General features: G+C 42.8%; 1 protein-coding gene across 1 annotated transcript in view; it reads left to right on the top strand.

Moving 5' to 3' along the window:
• DAP (death associated protein) overlaps positions 1 to 23437 on the top strand; it is a 197174-nt gene that overhangs the window by 41270 nt on the left and 132467 nt on the right. Inside the window, exon 2 of the mRNA XM_069730420.1 lies at positions 18942 to 19047. Coding sequence (XP_069586521.1) covers positions 18942 to 19047 — 106 coding nt within the window. The remainder of the gene's footprint in view (positions 1 to 18941; positions 19048 to 23437) is intronic.

Raw genomic sequence — 23437 nt, 5'->3', positions numbered from 1 at the left:
CTCCCGCGCAATTTTCTCCGCCAGAGTAGTAAAGCCAGTGACTGAGGGCAGATATTAATAGCCTGGAGAGGGTCCATGGTTATTGGGCCCCCCCCCCCTGGCTAAAAACACCTGCCCCCAGCCACTCCAGAAAAGGCACATCTGGAAGATGCGCCTATTCTGGCACTTGGCCACTCTCTTCCCATTCCCGTGTAGCGGTGGGATATGGGGTAATGAAGGGTTAATGCCACCTTGCTAATGTAAGGTGACATTAAGCCAAATTAATAATGGAGAGGCGTCAATTATGACACCTATCCATTATTAATCCAATACTAGGAAAGGGTTAAAAAAAATACACAAACACATTAAAAAATTATTTTTCCGTACCTCCCACTCCCGACTCCAAGACTTCTCCCGTGCTGCGCCAATCCTCTGGAATGCTCTACCCCAAGATATTAGGACCATCCATAATTTGCACCAGTCACTGGCTTTACTACTCTGGCGGAGAAAATTGCGCGGGAGCCCACGCCAGTTTTTTCTGCCATTTAACCCTTTAATTTAATAGCTAGAACGGCCAAATTTTGCATATACACACTACTAACATTAGTAGTGTGGAATATGCAAAAAAAAAAATGGGGATATGAGATGGTTTACTGTATGTAAACCAGGTCTCATATCATGTCGGGTTTAGGAAGGAGATGGCTTCTGCTATATCGCACTGGATGAAATATTCCAAAGACATACTGATAGGGATTCTAGATTGTGAGCCCCATCGGGGACAGTGATGATAATGTGTGCAAACTGTAAAGCGCTGCGGAATGTTAGCGCTATATAAAAATAAAGATTATTATTAATATATACATATATGTGTCTACTGGTGTATATGTATAATAATACATATATAATAATATATATATATATATATATATATATATATATATATATATATATATATTATTTAGGTTTTTTTTTTTTTTACACATGGATACCTTGTATAGCCGTATGTCGGTTTTGCAAGCCTGCGATAAAAACACGCAGTACGGATTACATACGGAGGATGCCATGCGCAAAAAACGCTGCCTACGGAGGAGCTACGGACCACTATTTTCGGGACTTTTCAGCGTATTACGGCCGTAATACAGTTAGGGCCAGAAATATTTGGACAGTGACACAAGTTTTGTTATTTTAGCTGTTTACAAAAACATGTTCAGAAATACAATTATATATATATATATATATATAATATGGGCTGAAAGTGCACACTCCCAGCTGCAATATGATAGTTTCCACATCCAAATCGGAGAAAGGGTTTAGGAATCATAGCTCTGTAATGCATAGCGTCCTCTTTTTCAAGGGACCAAAAGTAATTGGACAATGGACTCTAAGGGCTGCAATTAACTCTGAAGGCGTCTCCCTCGTTAACCTGTAATCAATGAAGTAGTTAAAAGGTCAGGGGTGGATTCCAGGTGTGTGGTTTTGCATTTGGAAGCTGTTGCTGTGAGCAGACCACATGCGGTCAAAGGAACTCAATTGAGGTGAAGCAGAACATCCTGAAGCTGAAAAAAAAGAAAAAATCCATCAGAGATAGCAGACATGCTTGGAGTAGCAAAATCAACAGTTGGGTACATTCTGAGAAAAAAGGAATTGACTAGTGAGCTTGGGAACTCAAAAAGGCCTGGGCGTCCACGGATGACAACAGTGGTGGATGATCGCCGCATACTTAATTTGGTGAAGAAGAACCCGTTCACAACATCAACTGAAGTCCAGAACACTCTCAGTGAAGTAGGTGTATCTGTCTCTAAGTCAACAGTAAAGAGAAGACTCCATGACAGTAAATACAAAGGGTTCACATCTAGATGCAAACCATTCATCAATACCAAAAATAGACAGGCCAGAGTTAAATTTGCAGAAAAACACCTCAAGAAGCCAGCTCAGTTCTGGAAAAGTATTCTATGGACAGATGAGACAAAGATCAACCTGTACCAGAATGATGGGAAGAAAAAAGTTTGGAGAAGAAAGGGAACGGCACATGATCCAAGGCACACCACATCCTCTGTAAAACATGGTGGAGGCAACGTGATGGCATGGGCATGCATGGCTTTCAATGGCACTGGGTCACTTGTGTTTATTGATGACATAAGAGCAGACAAGAGTAGCCGGATGAATTCTGAAGTGTACCGGGATATACTTTCAGCCCAGATTCAGCCAAATGCTGCAAAGTTGATTGGACGGCGCTTCATAGTACAGATGGACAATGACCCCAAGCATACATCCAAAGCTACCCAGGAGTTCATGAGTGCCAAAAAGTGGAACATTCTGCAATGGCCAAGTCACTCTCCAGATCTAAACCCAATTGAGCATGCATTTCACTTGCTCAAATCCAGACTTAAGACGGAAAGACCCACAAACAAGCAAGACCTGAAGGCTGCGGCTGTAAAGGCCTGGCAAAGCATTAAGAAGGAGGAAACCCAGCGTTTGGTGATGTCCATGGGTTCCAGACTTAAGGCAGTGATTGCCTCCAAAGGATTTGCAACAAAATATTGAAAATAAAAATATTTTGTTTGGGTTATGTTTATTTGTCCAATTACTTTTGACCTCCTAAAATGTGGAGTGTTTGTAAAGAAATGTGTACAATTCCTACATTTTCTATCAGATATTTTTGTTCAACCCTTCAAATTAAACGTTACAATCTGCACTTGAATTCTGTTGTAGAGGTTTCATTTCAAATCCAATGTGGTGGCATGCAGAGCCCAACTCGCGAAAATTGTGTCACTGTCCAAATATTTCTGGCCCTAACTGTATACGGACCGTATTTTCATACGCTGTGTGTGACGCCGGCCTAATACTTGATTGCACAACCTTTAGCCAAAATAACTGCGACCAACCGCTTCTGGTAACCATCAATGAGTTTCTTACAATGCTCTGCTGGAATTTTAGACCATTCTTCTTTGGCAAACTGCTCCAGGTGCCTGATATTTGAAGGCTGCCTTCTCCAAACTGCCATTTTTAGATCTCTCCACAGGTGTTCTATGGGATTCAGGTCTGGACTCATTGCTGGCCACCTTGGAAGTCTCCAGTGCTATCTCTCAAACCATTTAGTGCTTTTTGAAGTGTGTTTTGGGTCATTGTCCTGCTGGAAGACCCATGACCTCTGAGGGAGACCCAGCTTTCTCACACTGGGCCCTACATTATGCTGAAAAACTTGTTGGTAGTCTTCAGACTTCATAATGCCATGCACACGGTCAAGCAGTCCAGTGCCAGAGGCAGCAAAGCAACCCCAAAACATCAGGGATCCTCCGTCATGTTTGACTGTAGGGACCGTATTCTTTTCTTTGAATGCCTCTGGGTCATTCCATGTCAAGTGAACCAATGATTTTTACCACTATATTTTTAATTCTTTTGAGATTGTTATTTGGTAACAGTGTCAGAGAATGCAGAATGTGAAGAAGAGAAAATTCTAGATTTTTTTTTATTTTTTATTAATTTTCAAAGTTCGGAAAAAGTGCTAATTTCGGTGTTGCCTGCCTTTACATTTCTCCCCATAACTCCGGCTAGAAAAGACATAGAGAAACAAAATAAACACCATTCTACTCAGAACTGTACAGGCTTTCACCAGATTTGTCACAAGAGTATCTTTGATAATATTTTACCTATGCGAACGCAAGCGCAAAATTTTAAAACGCCTTTCTGAAAAAAACGTTTAATTTAAAAATTTCAAAAACTGCACATGTGCCTGCTATGCACCTATCCACATCTGTACCAAAATACAAGATGGGATCGTGATGGGATCATATTTTAAAAAATAAAACTATTACAGTGTCAGTTCAAAAATCTTGACTTCAGATCTGTTCAGCCTGTGGTCTAACAGTGTGGGGTCTAGATTTACCAAATAATTCAAGATTGCTAGATATTACTGTATTATTTTATTATGTTACCACTTAGAAGCAGGAGAGGACAGAGGAGAAGCTTTGTTAGGGCTGAGAATGACCAGGGGTAGACAGTGACTGCAGAGCAGATGACAGGCCGGCAGCTCGGGCCTCCACAGACCGTATTCACACCAAATCCGATCACCCAGGCAACTCCTCAAATGGAGGGAGAAAAATATTTTTAACATCCAGTTCATGTATTGTACAAACCAGGACTACGAGGAGGAGGAGGAGAGTTTGTTATAACATCGGTTACAGGAAGCAGAACCCATCACAGGGACTCAGCAATACCGGACTGTCATCCCATGTAGTGGAAATAAAAACACCATGAAGTGGTAGAAGGCGGCACAAGATCGGCAATGGATGACACAACTGGCTGTGACCTGTGAATATGATCGGCGCTGGCGGCTAATGGACTCTCCAAAGATTGTGAAAATGAAGACGTAGAAGTGACTTTTCTGCACTTTCTGGTCCAGCGCCGTCCTTGTGTATCCAAGAAAATCAGACCTTGTAAAAGTGAACAAAAATCAGCTATAACTTAGGTGCAGCCGAGCACCATGACCGGCCGCACATACTCTAACACAGAAGGAAACGGCCATTGCTAGTGAGCCCTTATGGACAAGATGACATATCACCAACTAAAAGGGACACATTGATAACAGGCCAGTGTAAAAACCTACGATTAACCCCTTAACGACCGCCGATACGCCTTTTAACGGCAGCCGCTAAGGGTACTTAAACCACAGCTCCGTTAATTAACGGCGCTGTGGAAAAAGTAAATAGCGCCCCCCAGAGTTGGATTTTCTCCGGGGTCTCGGCTGCCGGGGGTAGCTGAGACCCCAGAGAACATTATTCGGGTTTTTTTTTACCGACCCCCGCATTTGCGATCGCCGGTAATTAACCGTTTACCGGCGATCGCAAAAAACGCGATTTCTTTTTAATTTCTCTGTCCTCCGATGTGATCGCACATCAGAGGACAGAGAAATGGGGTCCCAGGTAGCCCCCCAATACTTACCGGTCTCCCCCGGTGCTCCTCGTGGCTCCTGGTAGGTGCCGCTATCTTCAAAATGGCGGGCGCATGCGCAGTGCGCCCGCCGGCCGTCACCGGGGGGAATCTTTGGGGTCATGAACATGATCGGGGTCGGTTTTACCGACCCCTGTTTTGCGATCGCCGTATTTATCTGTTTATCGGCGACCGCAAAAAAAAAAAAGCAAGGGTTAGGGTTGGGGCTAAATTTAGGGTTAGGGTTGGGGCTAAATTCAGGGTTAGGGTTCTTTCACACTTACGTCGGTACGGGGCCGTTGCAATGCACAACGTGGGCAGCGGATGTAGTTTTTCAATGCATCTGCTGCCCAATCTATGTCCTGGGGAGGAGGGGGCGGAGTTACGGCTGCGCATGTGCGGTCAGAAATGGCGGACGCGACGTACAAAAAAAAGTTACATTGAACGTTTTTTGTACTGACGGTCCGCCAAAACACAACTGATCCAGTGCACGACGGACGCAACGTGTGGCCATCCGTCACGATCCGTTGGCAATACAAGTCTATGGGCAAAAAACGCATCCTGCGGGCACATTTGCAGGATCCATTTTTTGTCCAAAACGACGGATTGCGATGGATTCCAAACGACGCAAGTGTGAAAGTAGCCTTAGGGTTGGGGTTAGGGTTAGGGTTTGGATTAGGGTTGGTGTTGGGGTTGACATTAGGGTTACGCTTGGGATTAGGGTTAGGTTTGGGATTAGGGTTAAGGTTAGGGTTGTGATTAGGGGTGTATTGGGATTGGGGTTAGGTTTGAGGTTAGGGTTGAGATTAAGACTAGGGGTGTGTTGGATTTAGGGTTTTGATTAGGGTTAGGGTTGACAATAGGTTTGTTTTGGGGTAAGGGTTGTGATTATAGTTAGGGTTAGTGAATAGGATTATGGATCGGGTTGGGATTAGGGTTAGGGGTGTGTTGGGGTTAGGGTTGGAGCTAGAATTGGGGGGTTTCCACTGTTTAGGTACATCAGGGGGTCTCCAAACACGACAGCCAATTATGCGCTCAAAAAGTCAAATGGTGCTCCCTCCCTTCTGAGCTCTACTGTGCGCCCAAACAGTGGGTTACCCCCACATATGGGGCATCAGCGTACTCTGGATAAATTGGACAACTTTTGGGGTCCAATTTCTCCTGTTACCCTTGTGAAAATAAAAAACTTGGGGGCTACAAAATCTTTTTTGTGGGAAAAAAAAATATTTTTTTATTTTCACGACTCTGCATTCTAAACTTCTGTGAAGCACTTGGGCATTCAAAGTTCTCACCACACATCTAGATAAGTTCCATTGGGGGGTCTAGTTTCCAAAATGGGGTCACTTGTGGTTTTTTTTTACTGTTTAGGCACATCAGGGGCTATCTAAACGTGACATGGCGTCCGATCTCAATTCCAGCCAATTCTGCATTGAAAAAGTCAAATGGCGCTCCTTCACTTCCAAGTTCTGCGGTGCGCCCAAACAGTGGTTTACCCCCACATATGGGGTATTGGCGTATTCAGGAGAAATTGCATAACAAAATTTATGGTTACATTTCTGTTTTTACACTTGTGAAAATAAAAAAAAAAATGGTTCTGAATTAAAATGTTTGCAAAAAAAAGTTAAATGTTCATTTTTTTTCCTTCCACATTTTCAGTTCCTGTGAAGCACATAAAGGGTTAATAAACTTCTTAAATGTGGTTCTGAGAACCTTGAGGGGTGTAGTTTTTAGAATGGTGTCACACTTCGTTATTTTCTATCATATAGACTCCTCAAAATGACTTCAAATGTGGTCCCTAAAAAAAAAAAAAAAAAATGGTGTGGTAAAAATGAGAAATTGCTGGTCAACTTTTAACCCTTATAACTCCCTAACAAAAAAAAATTTTGTTTCCAAAATTGTGCTGATGTAAAGTAGACATGTGGGAAATGTTATTTATTAATTATTTTTCATGACATATCTCTCTGATTTAAGGGCATAAAAATACAAAGTTTGAAAATTGCAAAATTTTAAAAATTTTCGCCATATTTCCGTTTTTTCATAAATAATCGCAAATAATATCGAAGAATTGTTTCCACTAACATGAAGTACAATATGTGACGGAGAAACAGTCTCAGAATCAGCTGGATCCGTTGAAGCGTTCTAGAGTTACAACCTCATAAAGTGACAGTGGTCAGAATTGCAAAAATTGGCTCGGTCATTAAGTACCAAATTGGCTCTGTCACTAAGGGGTTAAGTGTTTGATTAGTTCATATTTTATACAACGAGGATTTAACTACTGTACTATTCTTCTTAAACACTTCAGAAATGACATGTTTAGTGATATAGTAGAAAAAAAATTGTTCCATGTATAAATAGGGGGTAGAAATATTGGTTCTTTTAATCTTGTTTTTAACATATAATTAGGATCAGACTGTATTTAGAAAACCGCACTTCAGGATGTGATCACCATTTAGGTATGTGCACACGTCAGGATTTCTTGCAGAAATTTTCCTGACAAAAACCGGACATTTCTGCCAGAAATCCGCATGCGTTTTTACCGCGATTTTGACGCATTTTTGGTGCGTTTTTTGTGCGTTTTTCCCAAATGCATAGAATTGCGGGAAGAACGCAGAAAATCCGCAAAAATAATGAACATGCTCATATTTTTACCGCGATGCGTTTTTTTTCTTGGAAAAAATGCATCCATGTGCACATAACATGCAGAATGCATTCTAAATGATAGCATGCATAATGTATGCGTTTTTAATGAGTTTTTATAGCGTTTTTACCACGAAAAACCGCGAAAAAACCTGAACGTGTGCACATAGCCTTTATCTTTTGGCTTGTTCAAAGAATTCAGGTTGAAAATGCTGAGCAAGTTATGATGATTAAGTTGTATTTATTCTGGCACTTCGGTATTTGTTTTTTGTGTTTCTTTATTGTTGCATATAAATGTTGAATGCAATAAGTTGTAATTTGAAAAGAAAAAAGAAAGAAACTCACAAATATAAAATCAGATGATTCAAGGCTTAAAAAAAATACAAATTTGATAGATCCCGAGTTGAGTCCTTGTACAAATATAAACAAGGACACGAGTAACACACATGCATGTTTTCACAATTTTACAACATACGTTTTTTTCAGAATTGCGCATCAAAATTTTTATTTAGATTTCTCCAAAACCAAAATATAAAGAAACAGTCTTGTGACATATCAAATGAAAGCTGGTACCGTTCTGAGAAAAATGATGCCTCTCCTACCTCTATATCTTAATTCTAGCCCGAGATATGATAAAAAATGTAAAGCCATACCAGGCCAAAATCCGCGCTTTTTCAAAACTTTAAAAATCTGTAAAAAATTAACTGATGAAGAGAAAAATTCTAAACTTTTAATTTGTAATTAACTAAAGTTGTACTTCATAAAAACAAAAAATAAAAAAAATGTAAAGACGTCAGGTAAAAAAAATATTCATATTTGGATCACTTGATATGGAATGACCCCTCTTTTTTTTTTTTTTTTTTTTTTTTTCTCTCTCCTGTAAACGCTATGTTGATGCCTTTGCGTTTTTATACCGTTCCGCGTTTGGTAAAATGGATAAAGCAGTTTTATTCTTCTGGTCAGTACGATTACAGCGATACCTCATTTATATCTTTTTTTTTTTTTTTAATGTTTTGGCTCTTTTATACGATAAACTATTTTATAGAAAAAATAATAATTTTTGCATCGCTTTATTCTGAGGACTATAACTTTCTTGAAATTTTTTTTGCTGATGATGCTGTAAGGCGGCTTGTTTTTTGCGGCGCAAGATGACTTTTCAGCGGTACCATGGTTATTTATATCTGTCTTTTTGATCGCGTGTTATTCCATTTTTTTTTTTTTTTTGTTCGGCAGTATGATAATAAAGCGTTTTTTTTTTTTTTTTTTTTTTGCGCCTTTTTTTACGGTGTTCACTGAAGGGGTTAACTAGTGGGACAGTTTTATAGGTTGGGCGATACTAAATATGTGTACTTTTATTGTTTTTTTTTTTTTTTAATTTTTTTTATTTAGATAAAGGAATGTATTTATTGGAACTTCTCCAACAGGGCATACCTAACCATTACCTGTTCCCCTTATGGGACTATACTATTACCGTATTTCGGTCTGGTCTGGACATTAGTTAGGACTGCTCTGATATGGGTATACCGTGAAGTTTGGTAGAGCAGCTTAGTATACATTTTTTGCAAAAAACGTATCAACCAAATACCTGTTTTTTTACATCTTTTACTAGCACTTGCGGATTACTGCGATTTTTTTTTTTTTTTTTTTTTTTTTTTTTTTTTTTTTTTTTTTTTTTTTTTTTTTTTCAAAACTGAGTGTTTTTGGTTTTACTATTCTCTTTTGTCTTCATATACATATGTGTCTAATGATGAAAGTGCCCCTCTCGGCTTATACTCGAGTCAAGGTGGGTGGCAGGGTCTGCGGGTGAGGGCGCTGAGGCATACTCACCTAGTCCCGGCGATCCTGGCGCTCCCCGCCTGTCCCACGGTCTTCGGTGCTGCAGTTCTTCCACTATTCAGCGGTCACGTGGGACCGTTCATTAGAGAAATGAATAGGCGGCTCCACCTCCCATAGGGGTGGAGCCGCCTATTCATTTCTCTAATCAGCGGTAACGGTGACCGCTGATGGAGGAAGAGGCTGCAGCACCGAAGACCAGCTGTCCGGGAGAAGGAGCCGGACGCCGGGACCAGGTAAGTATGTACCAGGTAAGTAAGTTTTGGGCACCGGTGCTCAAGAAGGATATAATGGAACTAGAGAGTACAAAGGAGCGCAACAAAATTAATAAAGGGGATGGGAGAACTACAATACCCAGATAGATTAGCGAAATTACGATTATTTAGTCTAGCAAAAAGACGACTGAGGGGCGATCTAATAACCATGTATAAGTATATAAGGGGACAATACAAATATCTCACTGAGGATTTGTTTATACCAAGGAAGGTGACGGGCACAAGGGGGCATTCTTTGCATCTGGAGGAGGAAAGGTTTTTCCACCAACATTGAAGAGGATTCTTTACTGTTAGGGCAGTGAGAATCTGGAATTGCTTGCCTGAGGAGGTGGTGACGGCGAACTCAGTCGAGTGGTTCAAGAGAGGCCTGGATGTCTTCCTGGAGCAGAACAATATTGTATCATACAATTATTAAGTTCTGTAGAAGAACGTAGATCTGGGGATTTATTATGATGGAATATAGGCTGAACTGGATGGACAAATGTCTTTTTTCGGCCTTACTATGTTACTATGTAATATTCACCTGTCCCGGTTCCATCTTCCTGGCGCCGCTCCATCTTCCCGGCGTCTCTCCGCTCTGACTATTCAGGTCAGAGGGCGCGATGACGCATATAGTGTGCGCGGCGCCCTCTGCCTGATCAGTCAGTGCGGAGAGACGCCGGGACCGGACGCTGGGAGCTGCAAGCAAGAGAGGGGAGTATGGCTTTTTTAATTTTTTTTATTGCAGCAATGGCAGAGCTTTCTATGGAGCATCTATGGGGAAATATGAACGGTGCAGAGCATATATGGGGCACAGCTATGGGGAAATATGAACGGTGCAGATCACTATATGGCACAGCTATGGGGAAATATGAACGGTGCAGAGCACTATATGGCACAGCTATGGGGAAATATGAACGGTGCAGAGCACTATATGGCACAGCTATGGGGAAATATGAACGGTGCAGAGCACTATATGGCACAGCTATGGGGAAATATGAACGGTGCAGAGCACTATATGGCAGCTATGGGGAAATATGAACGGTGCAGAGCACAATATAGCACAGCTATGGGGAAATATGAACGGGGCAGAGCACTATATGGCACAGCTATGGGGAAATAATGAATGATGCAGAGCACTATATGGCACAGCTATGGGGAAATAATGATCTATTTTTATTTTTGACATTTACCGGTAGCTGCTGCATTTCCACCCTAGGCTTATACTCGAGTCAATAAGTTTTCCCAGTTTTTTGTGGCAAAATTAGGGGGTCGGCTTATACTCGAGTGTGTGTGTGTATATATATGTGTGTATATATATATATATATATATATATATATATATATATATTCTTTATGCCTTTCTACCTGCTATGGCTGAGGTTTAGCTATTCCCCCTTTGCTGTGTCTTGTATTTAGAGCTCATAGGTTTATAAATTTTCTGTCAATTTTTGCATTATATTAGGCTCATTTGGTATAGAGGGCACATATTTATATACCTATTAGATCGACCGGTTTACTGATATTGTCATCTGCACAGCATTTGTGTGTAATATTGTTGTCCATTCTGTCTGGGTCATATATGCTCTATTTTTGAGCCACTATCTGGTGCACACGATCTACTTGGGAGCTCCACTTTTATTACAATGGCCATAGTGACAATACACCTATAGAGTAGTCATTGTATTTCCATTTACAGAGCAGCCGCACATTTAACAGGTTTATGTAAAATATTTATTGTTATTTGAATGGTACATGTCGCATCATATATGTATACATCTTTTGGAATAAGCCTTTTTTGGTCTCGGACGTCAGAATTGGCGCATCTAATAGATGTGCCTTTCGTGAGCATTTGCGGGCTGCTATTTTTAGGCTGGGGGGGCAAGTTAGTAACCATGGCCCCTTACCAGCCTGAGAATACCAGCCCCCAAGCTGTGAGCTTTAGCAAGGCTGGTTGTCAAAAATGGGGGTGGGGGACCCAATGCCGTTTTTTAAAATTATGTAAATAATTGATAACCAGCCTTGTTGAAGATGACAGCTGAGGGTTGCAGCCCCCAGCTGTGAGTTTTGCCTGGCTGGTTATAGAAAATGCAGGGAAACTCCAATTTTTTTTTTTTTTTTTTTTTGGTTCCCCCCCACTTATTTATAGAGCAGGTGGCGGCTGATGAATACCCCGCCCCCATCAGCCCCTTCTGCTGTCACTGTTTATTAGCAGCAGCAGGTGTAGGCTGATAGGAGTAATAGTCTCATCAGCGGCCTGCTGTCTTTTATCACTTAAATATAGCTCTCATCATTCTCCCCTACTCGCGCCGATCGGCGGCAGAGCAGGGGAGAATGATGAGGGCCGTGTTAAGCACCCGGCATCGCGAACAGCACTTACTGTAACACTTATTCCCCGGTGCCGATGCATGTCACATGGATGACATCCATGTGTGTTATGCGTATGCACTTGTGCGGGACGTTTTGTGGCCTAAGCTGACTTTAAAAAATGGACATGTCGTCATGTTTTACCCACGAACACACAGTCCGTGGAAACACACTGACATGTGCACAGACCCATTCACTTGAATAGGCAAATCGCGCTCCGTTCCTCCCATATAGGGTATTGCCACGTTCAGTAGAAATTGTGGGACAAATTTTGGTGGTAAAAATGTAGTTACTTTGTTTTCACTGCCCAATGGTATAAAATTCTGTGGCGCACCAATGGTGTTAATATGATCACTGCACCCTTAGATTAATTCATTTAGTGGTGTAGTTTGTAAAATGGTGTCACGTATGGGGGGTTCTGCTGTTCTGGCACCTCATGGGCTCTTCCAGTGGGTCATGGCACCTGCAAACCATAACAGCAAAATCGGGCGCTCCTTGCCTTCTGAGCTTTGCACTGTGCCTGAAAAATATTTCCCGATTTAAATTAGGGTATTGGCACACTCAGGAAAAAATGGACCTCAGTTTGTTGTAAAAAAATTTCCTGTTAGCCATTAGAAAAATTAAAAACTTGGGGCTAACACAACATTTTAGTGGTAAAAATGGTATTTATTCATTCTTCACCGCTCCGTGGTATAAAATTCTGTGAATCACATGTGGTATTAATATGATCACTGCTCTCCTAGATGAATTCTTTGGGGTGTATAGTTTGTAAACAGAGTTCCCATATAGGGGGTTTCTGTTCTGGCACCTCGTGAGTTCTCTGCTAATGTGACATGGCTCCTCAAACCATTCCAGCAAAATCTGAACTCTAATAAGGCACCTCTTCCCTTCTGAGCTTTGCACTGTGCCTCAAAAGTAGTATTCCCCTACATGCGTGGTATCTGTGTACTCAGGACAAATTGCCCAACAACTTTTGGGGTCCAATTTCTCCTGTTACCCTTGGTAAAATATAAAATTTGGGACGAAAAGATTATTTTTGTGGAATTATTTTTTTTATTTTTACGGCTCTACGTTATAAGTTTGTGGAGCAGTTCTAGGCTCAAAGTGCTCACCACACAAGTTCCTCGGGGGTTCTAGTTTCCAAAGTGGTATCACTTGTGGGGGGGTTTCCACTGTTTAGGGACATCAGGGGCTCTCCAACACGACATGGCTTCCGATCTCAATTCCAGCCTATTTTGCATTGAAAAAGTCAAACTGTGCTCCTTTCCTTCCGAGCTCTGCCATGCTCCCAAACAGTGGTTTACCCCCACATAAGCATACTCAGGACAAATTTCACAATAACTTTTGGGGTCAAATTTATCCTGTTAGGCTACTTTCACACTAGCGTCGGAATCTCCCCGTCGCAATGCGTCGGGCAGAGATTCCGACGCTAGCGTTTAACGCACTGCACAACGGAGGCAGCGGATGCATTTCTCTGGCGCATCCGCTGCCCCATTGTGAGGTGCAGGGAGGTGGGGGCGCATGCGCGGTCAGAAAAAGCGGTCCGTCAGGAGCAAAAAACGTTACATGTAGCGTTTTTTGCTCCCGACAGTCCGCCAAAGCACGACGCATCCGTCGCACGACGGATGCGACGTGTGGCAATCCGTCGCAATGAGTCATCAATACAAGTCTATGGGGAAAAAACGCATCCTGCAAGCACTTTTGCAGGATGCGTTTTTTCTGCAAAACGACGCATTGTGACGGATTGCAGAAAACGCTAGTGTGAAAGTAGCCTAACCCTTGGGAAAATACAAAAAAATATTGGATCTGAAGTAAAAAAAAAAAAAAAAAAATTTGTGAAAGATATATTTTTTTTAAACATTCCAAAAATTCCTGTAAAGCACCACCTTGGGTTAATAAACTTCTTGACTGTGGTTTTGAGCACCAGGGGGGGTGGGGGTTGTGGAGGGGTTGTGGTTGGTGGGCGCCCAGGTCCTCCGCTAGCCAGAACCGCATGGACCAGGGATCGTCCCGCCTAACGCCCGCTCCCAAGATGGTGCACGTTGGTCTCACCCTTCTGCTAACCCGCCTGGATAATTGCAGATGTTGCGTCAGAGCTCCCAGGTTCGGCTACCCCACCTGTGGCACACATACAGAGAGGAGGTAAAAGCAAGCATAGGAAGATGAGTCCATACAAGACACGAGTCACCACCTAGCTCATCTGAACATCTCCATGTAGCCAGGCGACCAGCGTGTCCCAATCCTGGCTTTCTCCAAACATATCCATGGTTCATCGATGGTCAATGGAGCAGATCTCTATCCTTCTAGGCAGAGCCGAAAACCCTATAGGTTGGTTCCTGTGGCATGATAGATCCATGTCACTCTTGATGGTGCCATGATGAATTGGCTGCATTTCTGTCTCTCGACCTTTTGGTTGTTATGGCAGAATGTCTGGCTGTCTCTCTGTCTCTGTATAAAGAGACTCCGAGTCTGAGACATGTAACCTATTTTTAGATTTACCCAGTGTCCTTCAGTCCACCCTCACAGATAAGGGGAAGAATGGCGATGACCAAGTCGTCCCATTTGAACATGTGATCTATTTGCATAGATTTTCCTCCTCCATTTTAAAATTAAACAAACTATCTGGGCTAGACAATGTGTAATTAGCATATCCGTAGACCTCACTATTCATCAAGGATAAGAGCACACGGTTATATCAAATATCAGCATACAGTGCCTTGCGAAAGTATTCGGCTTCCTGGAACTTTTCAACCTTTTCCCACACATCTTGCTTCAAACATAAAGATACCTAATGTAAATTTTTGGTGAAGAATCAACAAATGGAACACAATTATGAAGTTGAACGAAATTTATTGGTTATTTTAAATTTTTATGGAACTTCAAAAACTGAAAAGTGGGGCGTGCAATATTATTCGGCCCCTTACTTTCAGCGCGGCAAAATCGAGAAGTTCATTGTGGATCTCTGAATGATCCAATGTTGTCCTAAATACCTAATGATGATAAATGTAATCCATCTATGTGTAATCAAGTCTACATATAAATGCACCTGCTCTGTAATAGTCTCAGGATTCCTTTTGAAGCACAGAGAGCATCATGAAGACCAAGTAACACTACAGGCAGATCCGTGATACTGTTGTTTAGAAGTTTAAAGCCGGATTTGGATACAAAATGATTTCCAAAACTTTAAACATCCCAAGGAGCACTGTGCAAGCGATCATATTGAAATGGAAGGAGTATCATACCACTGCAAATCTACGAAGACCTGGCCTTTTCTATAAACTTTCATCTCAAACAAGAAGACTGATCAGAGATGCAGCCAAGAGGACCATGATCACTCTGGATGAACTGCAGAGATCTACAGCTGAGGTGTGACAGTCTGTCCATAGGACAACAATCAGTCGTACACTGCACATATCTGGCTTTTATGGAAGAGTAGCAAGAAGAAAGCCATTTCTCAAAGTTATCAATAAAAAGTGTTGTTTAAAGTTTGCAACAAGCCACCTGGGAGACACGCCAAACATGTGGAAGAAGGTGCTCTGGTCAGGTGAAACCAAAATCGAACTTTTTGGCACAATGCCAAACGATATGTTTGGCATAAAGGCAACACAGCTCATTGCCCTGAACACACCATCCCCACTGTCAAACATGGTGGTGGCAGCATCACTGTTTTGGGCCTGCTTTCCTTCAGCAGGGACAGGGAAGATGGTTAAAATTGATGGGAAGATGGATGGAGACAAATACAAGACCATTCTTGAAGAAAACCTGTTTGAGTCTGCAAAAGACCTGAGACTGGGACAGAGATTTGTCTTCCAACAAGACAATGATCCCAAATACAAAGCTAAATGTACAATGGAATGGTTCACAAACGTGTCCAGGTGTTTGAATTGGCCATTCTATGTCCAGACCTCAATCCAATCGAGAATCTGTGGAAAGAGCTGAAAACTGCTGTTCACAAACGATCTCCATCCAACCTCACTGAGCTTGAGCTGTTTGCCAAGGAAGACTGGGCAATAATTTCAGTCTCTAGATGTACAAAACTGATAGCGACATACCCCAAGCGACTTGCAGCTGTATCTGCAGCAAAAGATGGCGCAACAAATTAATTTTAAGGGGCCGGATAATATTGCGCTCCCCACTTTTCAGTTTTTGAATTTCCACAAGAAGTTGTCACTCTCCGCAAGGAGAAAAGATATGTTAAGCATGTTGAGGTGAGGAGACTTAAAGCCGCAATGCTCCTCTGGGAAATATGCAAATTATCTCTTCAGAGAGCAAGAGGACTAGAACTCTAGCGCCACCTATTTGGAAGTATGAATCCTAACAGTCAATGTCAACCCTTTTAACGAGCCTTGTCTCATGACGTAGGATAAAAGCCAAACCAGAATCTCAATTTGCAGACACTGTTTCAGGGTACTGCCCCTCGTCAGTGCAAAGTGGAGATCTGGTTTGGCTGATTGAGAGGCATCTGACCACAAAAATTTAAAATTAACAACCAATAAATTTCGTTCAACTTCATAATTTTATTCCATTTGTTGATTCTTCACCAAAACTTTACATGTGGTATCTTTTGTTTGAAGCATGATATGTAGGAAAAGGTTCCAGGGAGCAGAACACTTTCGCAAGGCACTGTACAAGTCAATATTCCAGGCTTACACAAACAAGTCTGTATTCTTGATCAATCAGAAATCAACACGTAAATCGAAAAGCCAACGTGCAGATAAAAAGTCAATTCTTGGTCGCTAAACATAGTCGTCTGGGTAATTAAGAAATAATTTGGTTTCTTCATAAGCACCTTGAGGGGTGCAATTTTTAGACTGGCGTCACTTTTGGGTATTTTCTATCACAGACCCCTCAAAGTGACTTCAAATAAAATGTGGTCCCTAAAAAAAAAAAAAAAGGAGAAAATGAGAAATTGTTTAACTAACTTAAGTTGGAAAAATGACAAATTTTCACCAAATTTCTGTTTTTTTCACAAATAAAGGCAAGTAATATCAAATAAACTTTACCACTATCATGAAGTACAGTATGTCACGAGAAAACAATGTCAAAATCACCAGGATCCGTTGAAGCGTTCCAGAGTTATAACCTCATAAAAGGACAGTGGTCAGAATTGTAAAAATTGTCCAGGTCATTAACGTACAAACCACCCTTGGGGGTAAAGGGGTTAACAATAGCCTCCAGGTATGCCATGTTGCCACACCTCTTAGTCATGGTCAGAGTGGTAGTCTAATGTAAATGTAATCTAACAGATTTCTATTGTGGTATTGATTGACAGTGACCATAATTGGTCTACATTGTGTGCTATGCAGTGCCTTGCAAAAGTATTCGGCCCCCTGGAACTCTTCAACCCTTTCCCACATATCCTGGTTCAAACAAAGATACCAAATGTAAATTTTTGGTGAAGAATCAACAACAAGTGTAACACAATTGTGAAGTTGAACGAAATTTATTGGTTATTTTACATTTTTGTGGAAATTCAAAAACTGAACAGTGGGGCTTGCAATATTATTCGGCCCCTTTAACTTAATACTTTGTTGCTCCATCTTTTGCTGCGTTTACAGCTGCAAGTCAATATATCTCTATCGGTTTTGTACATCGAGAGACTGAAATTCTGATGGAGATCATTTGTGAACAGCAGTTTTCAGCTCTTTCCACAGATTTTCGATTGGATTGAGGTCTGGACTTTGACTTGGCCATTCTAACACCTGGATACGTTTACTTGTGAACCATTCCATTGTAGATTTTGCTTTGTTTGGGATCATTGTCTTGTTGGAAGACAAATCTCCTTTCTAGTCTCAGGTCTTTTGTAGACTCCAACAGGTTTTCTTCAAGAATGGTCCTGTATTTGGCTACATCCATCTTCCCATCAATTTTAACCATATTCCTTGTCCCTGCTGAAGAAAAGCAGGCCCAAACCATGATGCTGTGACCACCATGTTTGACAGTGGGGATGGTTTGTTTAGTGATGAGCTGTGTTGCCTTTTACGCCAAACATATCATTTGGCAGTGTGCCAAAAATTTCGCGTTTGGTTTCATCTGACCAGAGCATGTTTCACATGTTTGGTGTGTCTCCCAGGTGGCTTGTTAACTTTAAACACTTTTTATGGATATCTTTGAGAAATGGCTTTCTTCTTGCCACTCTTCCATAAAGGCCAGATTTGTGCAGTGTACACCTGATTGTTGTCCTATGGACTGACTGTTCCACCTCAGCTGTAGATCTCTGCTGTTCATCCAGAGTGATCACGGGCCTCTTGGCTGCATCTCTGATCAGCCTTCTTGTTTGAGATGAAAGTTTAGAGGGACGGACCAGTCTTGGTAGATTTGCAGTGGTATGATACTCCTTCCATTTCAATATGATCGCTTGCACAGTGCTCTTTGGGATATTTAAAGTTTTGGAAATCATTTTGTATTCAAATCCGACTTCAGACTTCTCCAACAGTATCACAGACCTGCCTGTTGTGTTCCTTGGTCTTCATGATGCTCTATGTGCTTCAAACAGAACCCTGAGAAAATCACAGAGGAGGTGGATTTATACGGAGACTCGATTACACACAGGTGGTTATATTTATCATCATTAGGCATTTAGGACAACATTGGATCATTCAGAGATCCACAATGAACTTCTGGAGTGAGTTTGCTGCACTGAAAGTAAAGGGGCCAAATAAAATTGCAAGCCCCACTTTTCATTTTTTGAATTTCCACACAAATTTAATATAACCAATAAATTTTGTTCAACTTCAGTTGTTCGACTTGTTTGTTCACCAAAAATTTACAATTGGTAACTTTGTTTGAAGCATGATATGTGGGAAAAGGTTGAAAAGTTCCAGGGGGCCGAATACTTTCACAAGGCCCGGTATAAGGCATTCCATTCTATTCGAGCTTTTTAATGTTGTGTGCATTTTTAAACTTTTGAGCTACCTACTTTGACATTATGCTACTTTTCAGTGAAGGCTGGAGGAATGAGAATCGTACAGAAGCATCCGCATACTCCACATGGAGATATTAAGGAGGATAAAAAGCAAGAGGATGAGAACTGGGAAAGTGGTATTGTGTAAGTGCATTTGTGTATTTTGAATGTTAATAGTTTTTTTTCAGTTCTAAATCAAAACACTATTGATACTGTCAGGGCAGGTTTTAGACAGTGGGGCCCTGGGCAAAAGTTTAAAGTGGGGCCCCAAATGCTAACATATTACACCATCACAGAAACATTTCTGTTGTGTTTACAAGCGCCAAGTTCAGACTGCTAAACAAGCGCGATCGACAATATTGAAGTGGTTCAATGCTGATTTCCCAGCCCTCTTAGGGTAGGGTAGGGGCACACTTTCAGTAATTGGCAGCGCTTTGGATGCAGCTATTGAACGCTGGTGAATCCGCCTGTGTTCATTGAACTGTGCGGATTTACTGCATCCAATACATTGTACCGGTGATATTTATCTTGCAGAGACTAAGATAAATTGAAATCCCATCCACTGTGCTGTAACATCTGGATGCAGCACAAGTACGCAACATACAACCCCGCATCGTTTACTGACTTGCCTACCCTTACTACAGCTGAGGCCGGGATCACACATGCGAGAAACACGTCCGTGTCTCGTATGGAGTGCCAGCGCCAGAGCTTGGATTTCAGAGTGGAGCATGTGGCCGCATAGCAATACATGGAGCTGCACGCTCCGCTCTGGAGTGCTGGCGCCAGCTCCCCTACACGAACAGTGTTTACAGTATAATAAAGCATCTCAGCATGCCATCAGCTCCACTACTGAAACAGGCAGAGGCAGAGGGGGAGTGATGGGAGAGGGAGCATCACATGATGCTCTCTCCTCTATCACTAATTTCAACTTTTTTGGCATCTATGATGCCGATAAGTTGAATACGCGATGTTAGGAGGGGGCTGCACCAGGCTCCTCTTGCTCATGGGCCTCATAGCAGCCACTGGCTGGGGGCCCCTGGAGCAGCAGGGGCCCTAGGCGGCTGCCTGGCCCTAATGCCGGCCCTGGATACTGTTCAAGTTAGGCTACATTTGTGGTTTGTGTTAGATGCATACCTTGGGAATATTTCCTGATGTGTACCTCAGACAAAAGGCTTCATTGCAATAGCCTAATCGCCGAGTGGATGACTAAGCCTATATAATTGTTTAGTTTTTTTTTTTTGCTGTATGCACCAGTTTTATCAATGTATACTCTGAACATAAAGTTAAAATACTATGTATAAACGCTAAGTGTAAGGGCTTCTTTCACATTTCCGTCGCTAAGCGTCGGCGTGACGTACCGACGGACGTTGTGAAAATTCTGTGCAGCGGACGCAGTGTTTCAACGCGTCTGCTGCCCACTGTATAGTCCCAGGGAGGAGGGGGCGGAGTTCCGGCCGCGCATGCAGTGCACGACGTATGGAACATGTGTCCATACGTCGCGATGCGTCGGTAATACAAGTCTATGTGCAAAAAACGCATCCTGCGGGCAACTTTGCATGATGCGTTTTTTGCACAGAACGACTCGTTGCGACGTCTTTCAAAAGACGGAAATGTGAAAGTAGCCTTAGAGTGTCTCTTTGCATGATGCATATGCAGATTCTGTAAGGCACACATAAGGCATACAATTGCTTCATGTCCCCATTATTCTATCTCCCATGCTGGAGCCATAACAGCTGTTAACTGTAGGTATTGTTTTGTATGCACAGTTCAGGCATGAAGGTAGGAGAAGCTACATAACGAGACTGGAACCACTAGCCCATGCTGTGGACTCTATTATTTATCACTTCTGACAGTACCAGAAGCAGAAGTATAGTCTGTGCAAGGACGTCCCAAAATGTGTATGCACATCATGACCGTGTTGCCTAGATTGTGCTACTACCTTGCTAAAGAGCCTGTTGTCACAATGCTGCCTCCTGCTTTACTTTGTGCAAATACCAACATTGTATAGTGGCATTGAAATAATCACCTCTCTTCTCCATTTGAAAAATTACAGATATCTGAATGAGGCCTTAACCCCCTTACAATTGGATATAACTATATGTTCAGACTGCAAGTGCCCCATATACTCGTGTATAAGTAGAGTTTTTCAGCACAATTTTTTTTTTATGTGCTGAAAACACCACCCTCTGCTTATACACGAGTCATTGTCCCAGAAGACGGCGGTGGAGGGGTAGCAGTGGGTCACAGGAGGCAGAATCCGGCGGCTAAAGCTTGTGCCCGCTGCTAAAGAGAAATGAATATTCACTGCACTGGCAATGAATATTAATTTCTTTTATAGCTTGCACAGTTGTAGCTGCCGGCTTCCAGCAGCTGCTGGGCTATCACGGGTGCCCGCTCATTAAGGTAATCAATATTCACTTCTCTCCACTTCCATAGGCTTTAATTTTTATGCTTTTCTCATGGGGGGCTACGTAAGAATAGGGATAAGGAACCATTTATAGAAGGATGGGGATGAGGAGCCATGCAGACGAGGATGGGGGATGAGTAGCAGCGGGACAAGGATGGGGCTGAGGAGCCATGCGGACAAGGATGGGGCTGAGGGGACAATGCAAACCCAGCTTATACTTGAGTCAATACGTTTTCTGAGTTTTCTTGTGGCAAAATTAGGTGCCTCGGCTTACAATTTATCATAGATCAACATACAAGTATGAAAACTCTCCCTTCTAAAAATGACACAAATTAAAAAAAAAATGTTAAAAAAACCTGCCATAACTGCTATTTTTGTACATCTCGTCTCACGAAAAAAAGTGATTAAAAAGTCTTGGGATTATCATTATGCTACCAAAAACAATACAGTTTGTTGTGCAAAAAAATAATTTCCAGGACGTCCCTCCTGACAGCACCCTAGATGACGTCCTCCTCCCCAGCAGGTTTTTTCCTGTCCCTGCAAGGGTCGCACGAGAGAAGCTGCGCAGCTTACCGGAGCTCAAGGGGATCATGCAGCTTGCCAATACCCTTCCCCCTGTCAAGAGGCTCAGGGCAGAAACCCTCCAGAGGGGGGTCCCTCTGCTCCAAATACCAGGAGTGGCGAAGCTCCTGGTGGCAGCCGCTCCTCCCGGTGGGAGGCTCTCGGCTGCGGACGCGGTTCCAGGTGGCAGGATTTTGCAGCGTCCAGCGTGGTACGGCATCTTCGGGCGGAAGTCCCAGGGAACCGCGTCACTTCCGGTTTTGCGGCATCCGCTACCGTCACTTCCGGTGACGCTGTAAGAGCGGGGGAAGTGTATGCCCGCCAAGCGTGGAACGCACAGCAGCTGAAGCGCTCCTGTCTAGCGTGGAGAGCTGAGGGGACCTACTACACCGGACCATGGAAGGAAGCATGCCAGCCGAGGAAGGGGTGAGTGCGCATAGCGCAGACTTCCCTATCTGCACGCAGGTGCATACCCATTACTTACTCCCTACCTTATGTCCTTTAAGGATAAGGGAACCCCCGTTGCCCCCTCTGGTCAAGCTAAGAAGTCTGGCAAGGCCTCCGGGAAAACCAGTAGATGCCCGATATGTAATGTGAAACTTCCGGACACCCATATCAAAACCTTGTGTGCAGATTGCACATCTAAGGTTATGAGAGACGAACAGCCGTCACTCTTGTCTGAAATGAGGTCCCTAATACGTGAAGAGGTTCAAGCTTCTTTGTCCAGTATTGTGGAGAAATCCAGCCCCGTTCCCAGCCGCAAAAGAGCCAGACGGGAGCGAGATCTCAGAGAGCCGGTGTATAGTTCCGAGGATAATTCTGACTCCGAGGACTGTCTCAGAGGAAGAGGGTGAACTTCCTTCAGGAAGTCAGGACCACCAGAGGAAATACCTCTTCCAGGCAGAGGAGACGAATGATCCCGTGCAGGCTGTGCGGAGCACAATGCAAATAGAAGAGACATCTAAACCTCAATCCAGGCAGGACCTGATGTTTGGGGGTCTCATGTCACGTAGGCAGACGGTATTCCCAGTTAGTGAGCATATCAAGGCCATGATACTGGAGGAGTGGAAGGAAGCAGAACGTCGGCTGGTATTATCTAAAGACTTCAAAGCTCGTCTACCTTTCGAGCCGGAAGAAGTCAAACTATGGGAAGGAATACCCAAAGTAGATGTTCCGGTGGCAAAGGTTGCCAAAAAGACAGCCATACCATTCGAGGACTCGTCAAATCTGCGCGATCCCATGGATCGGAAAGCTGACATACTGCTAAAGAGGGCCTGGGGATCTTCCGCAGCCCTTATAAAGACTAACATAGCAGCTACCTCGGTAGTTTGGTCTGGAAGGGTGAAGTGGAAGAGCATCTATCCAATAAAACCCCAAGGTCTGATATTCTAAGCTCTCTCCCTATCCTAAATCTGCCACGGCCTTTCTATCTGACATGACGGCTGAATCTGTCAGGTTCTCAGGTAGAAGTGGTTCATTATCCAACGCAGCTAGAAGGGCGGTCTGGCTAAGATCCTGGTCAGGGGATAATGCCTCGAAGACCAAGTTATGTTCAATTCCCTTCTC

The sequence above is a fragment of the Ranitomeya imitator genome, chromosome 6 (assembly GCF_032444005.1).
Source record: "Ranitomeya imitator isolate aRanImi1 chromosome 6, aRanImi1.pri, whole genome shotgun sequence".
Taxonomy (NCBI): domain Eukaryota; kingdom Metazoa; phylum Chordata; class Amphibia; order Anura; family Dendrobatidae; genus Ranitomeya; species Ranitomeya imitator.
Note: the sequence above shows the minus strand (reverse complement) of the source record. Positions and strands in the feature narration are given on the sequence as shown.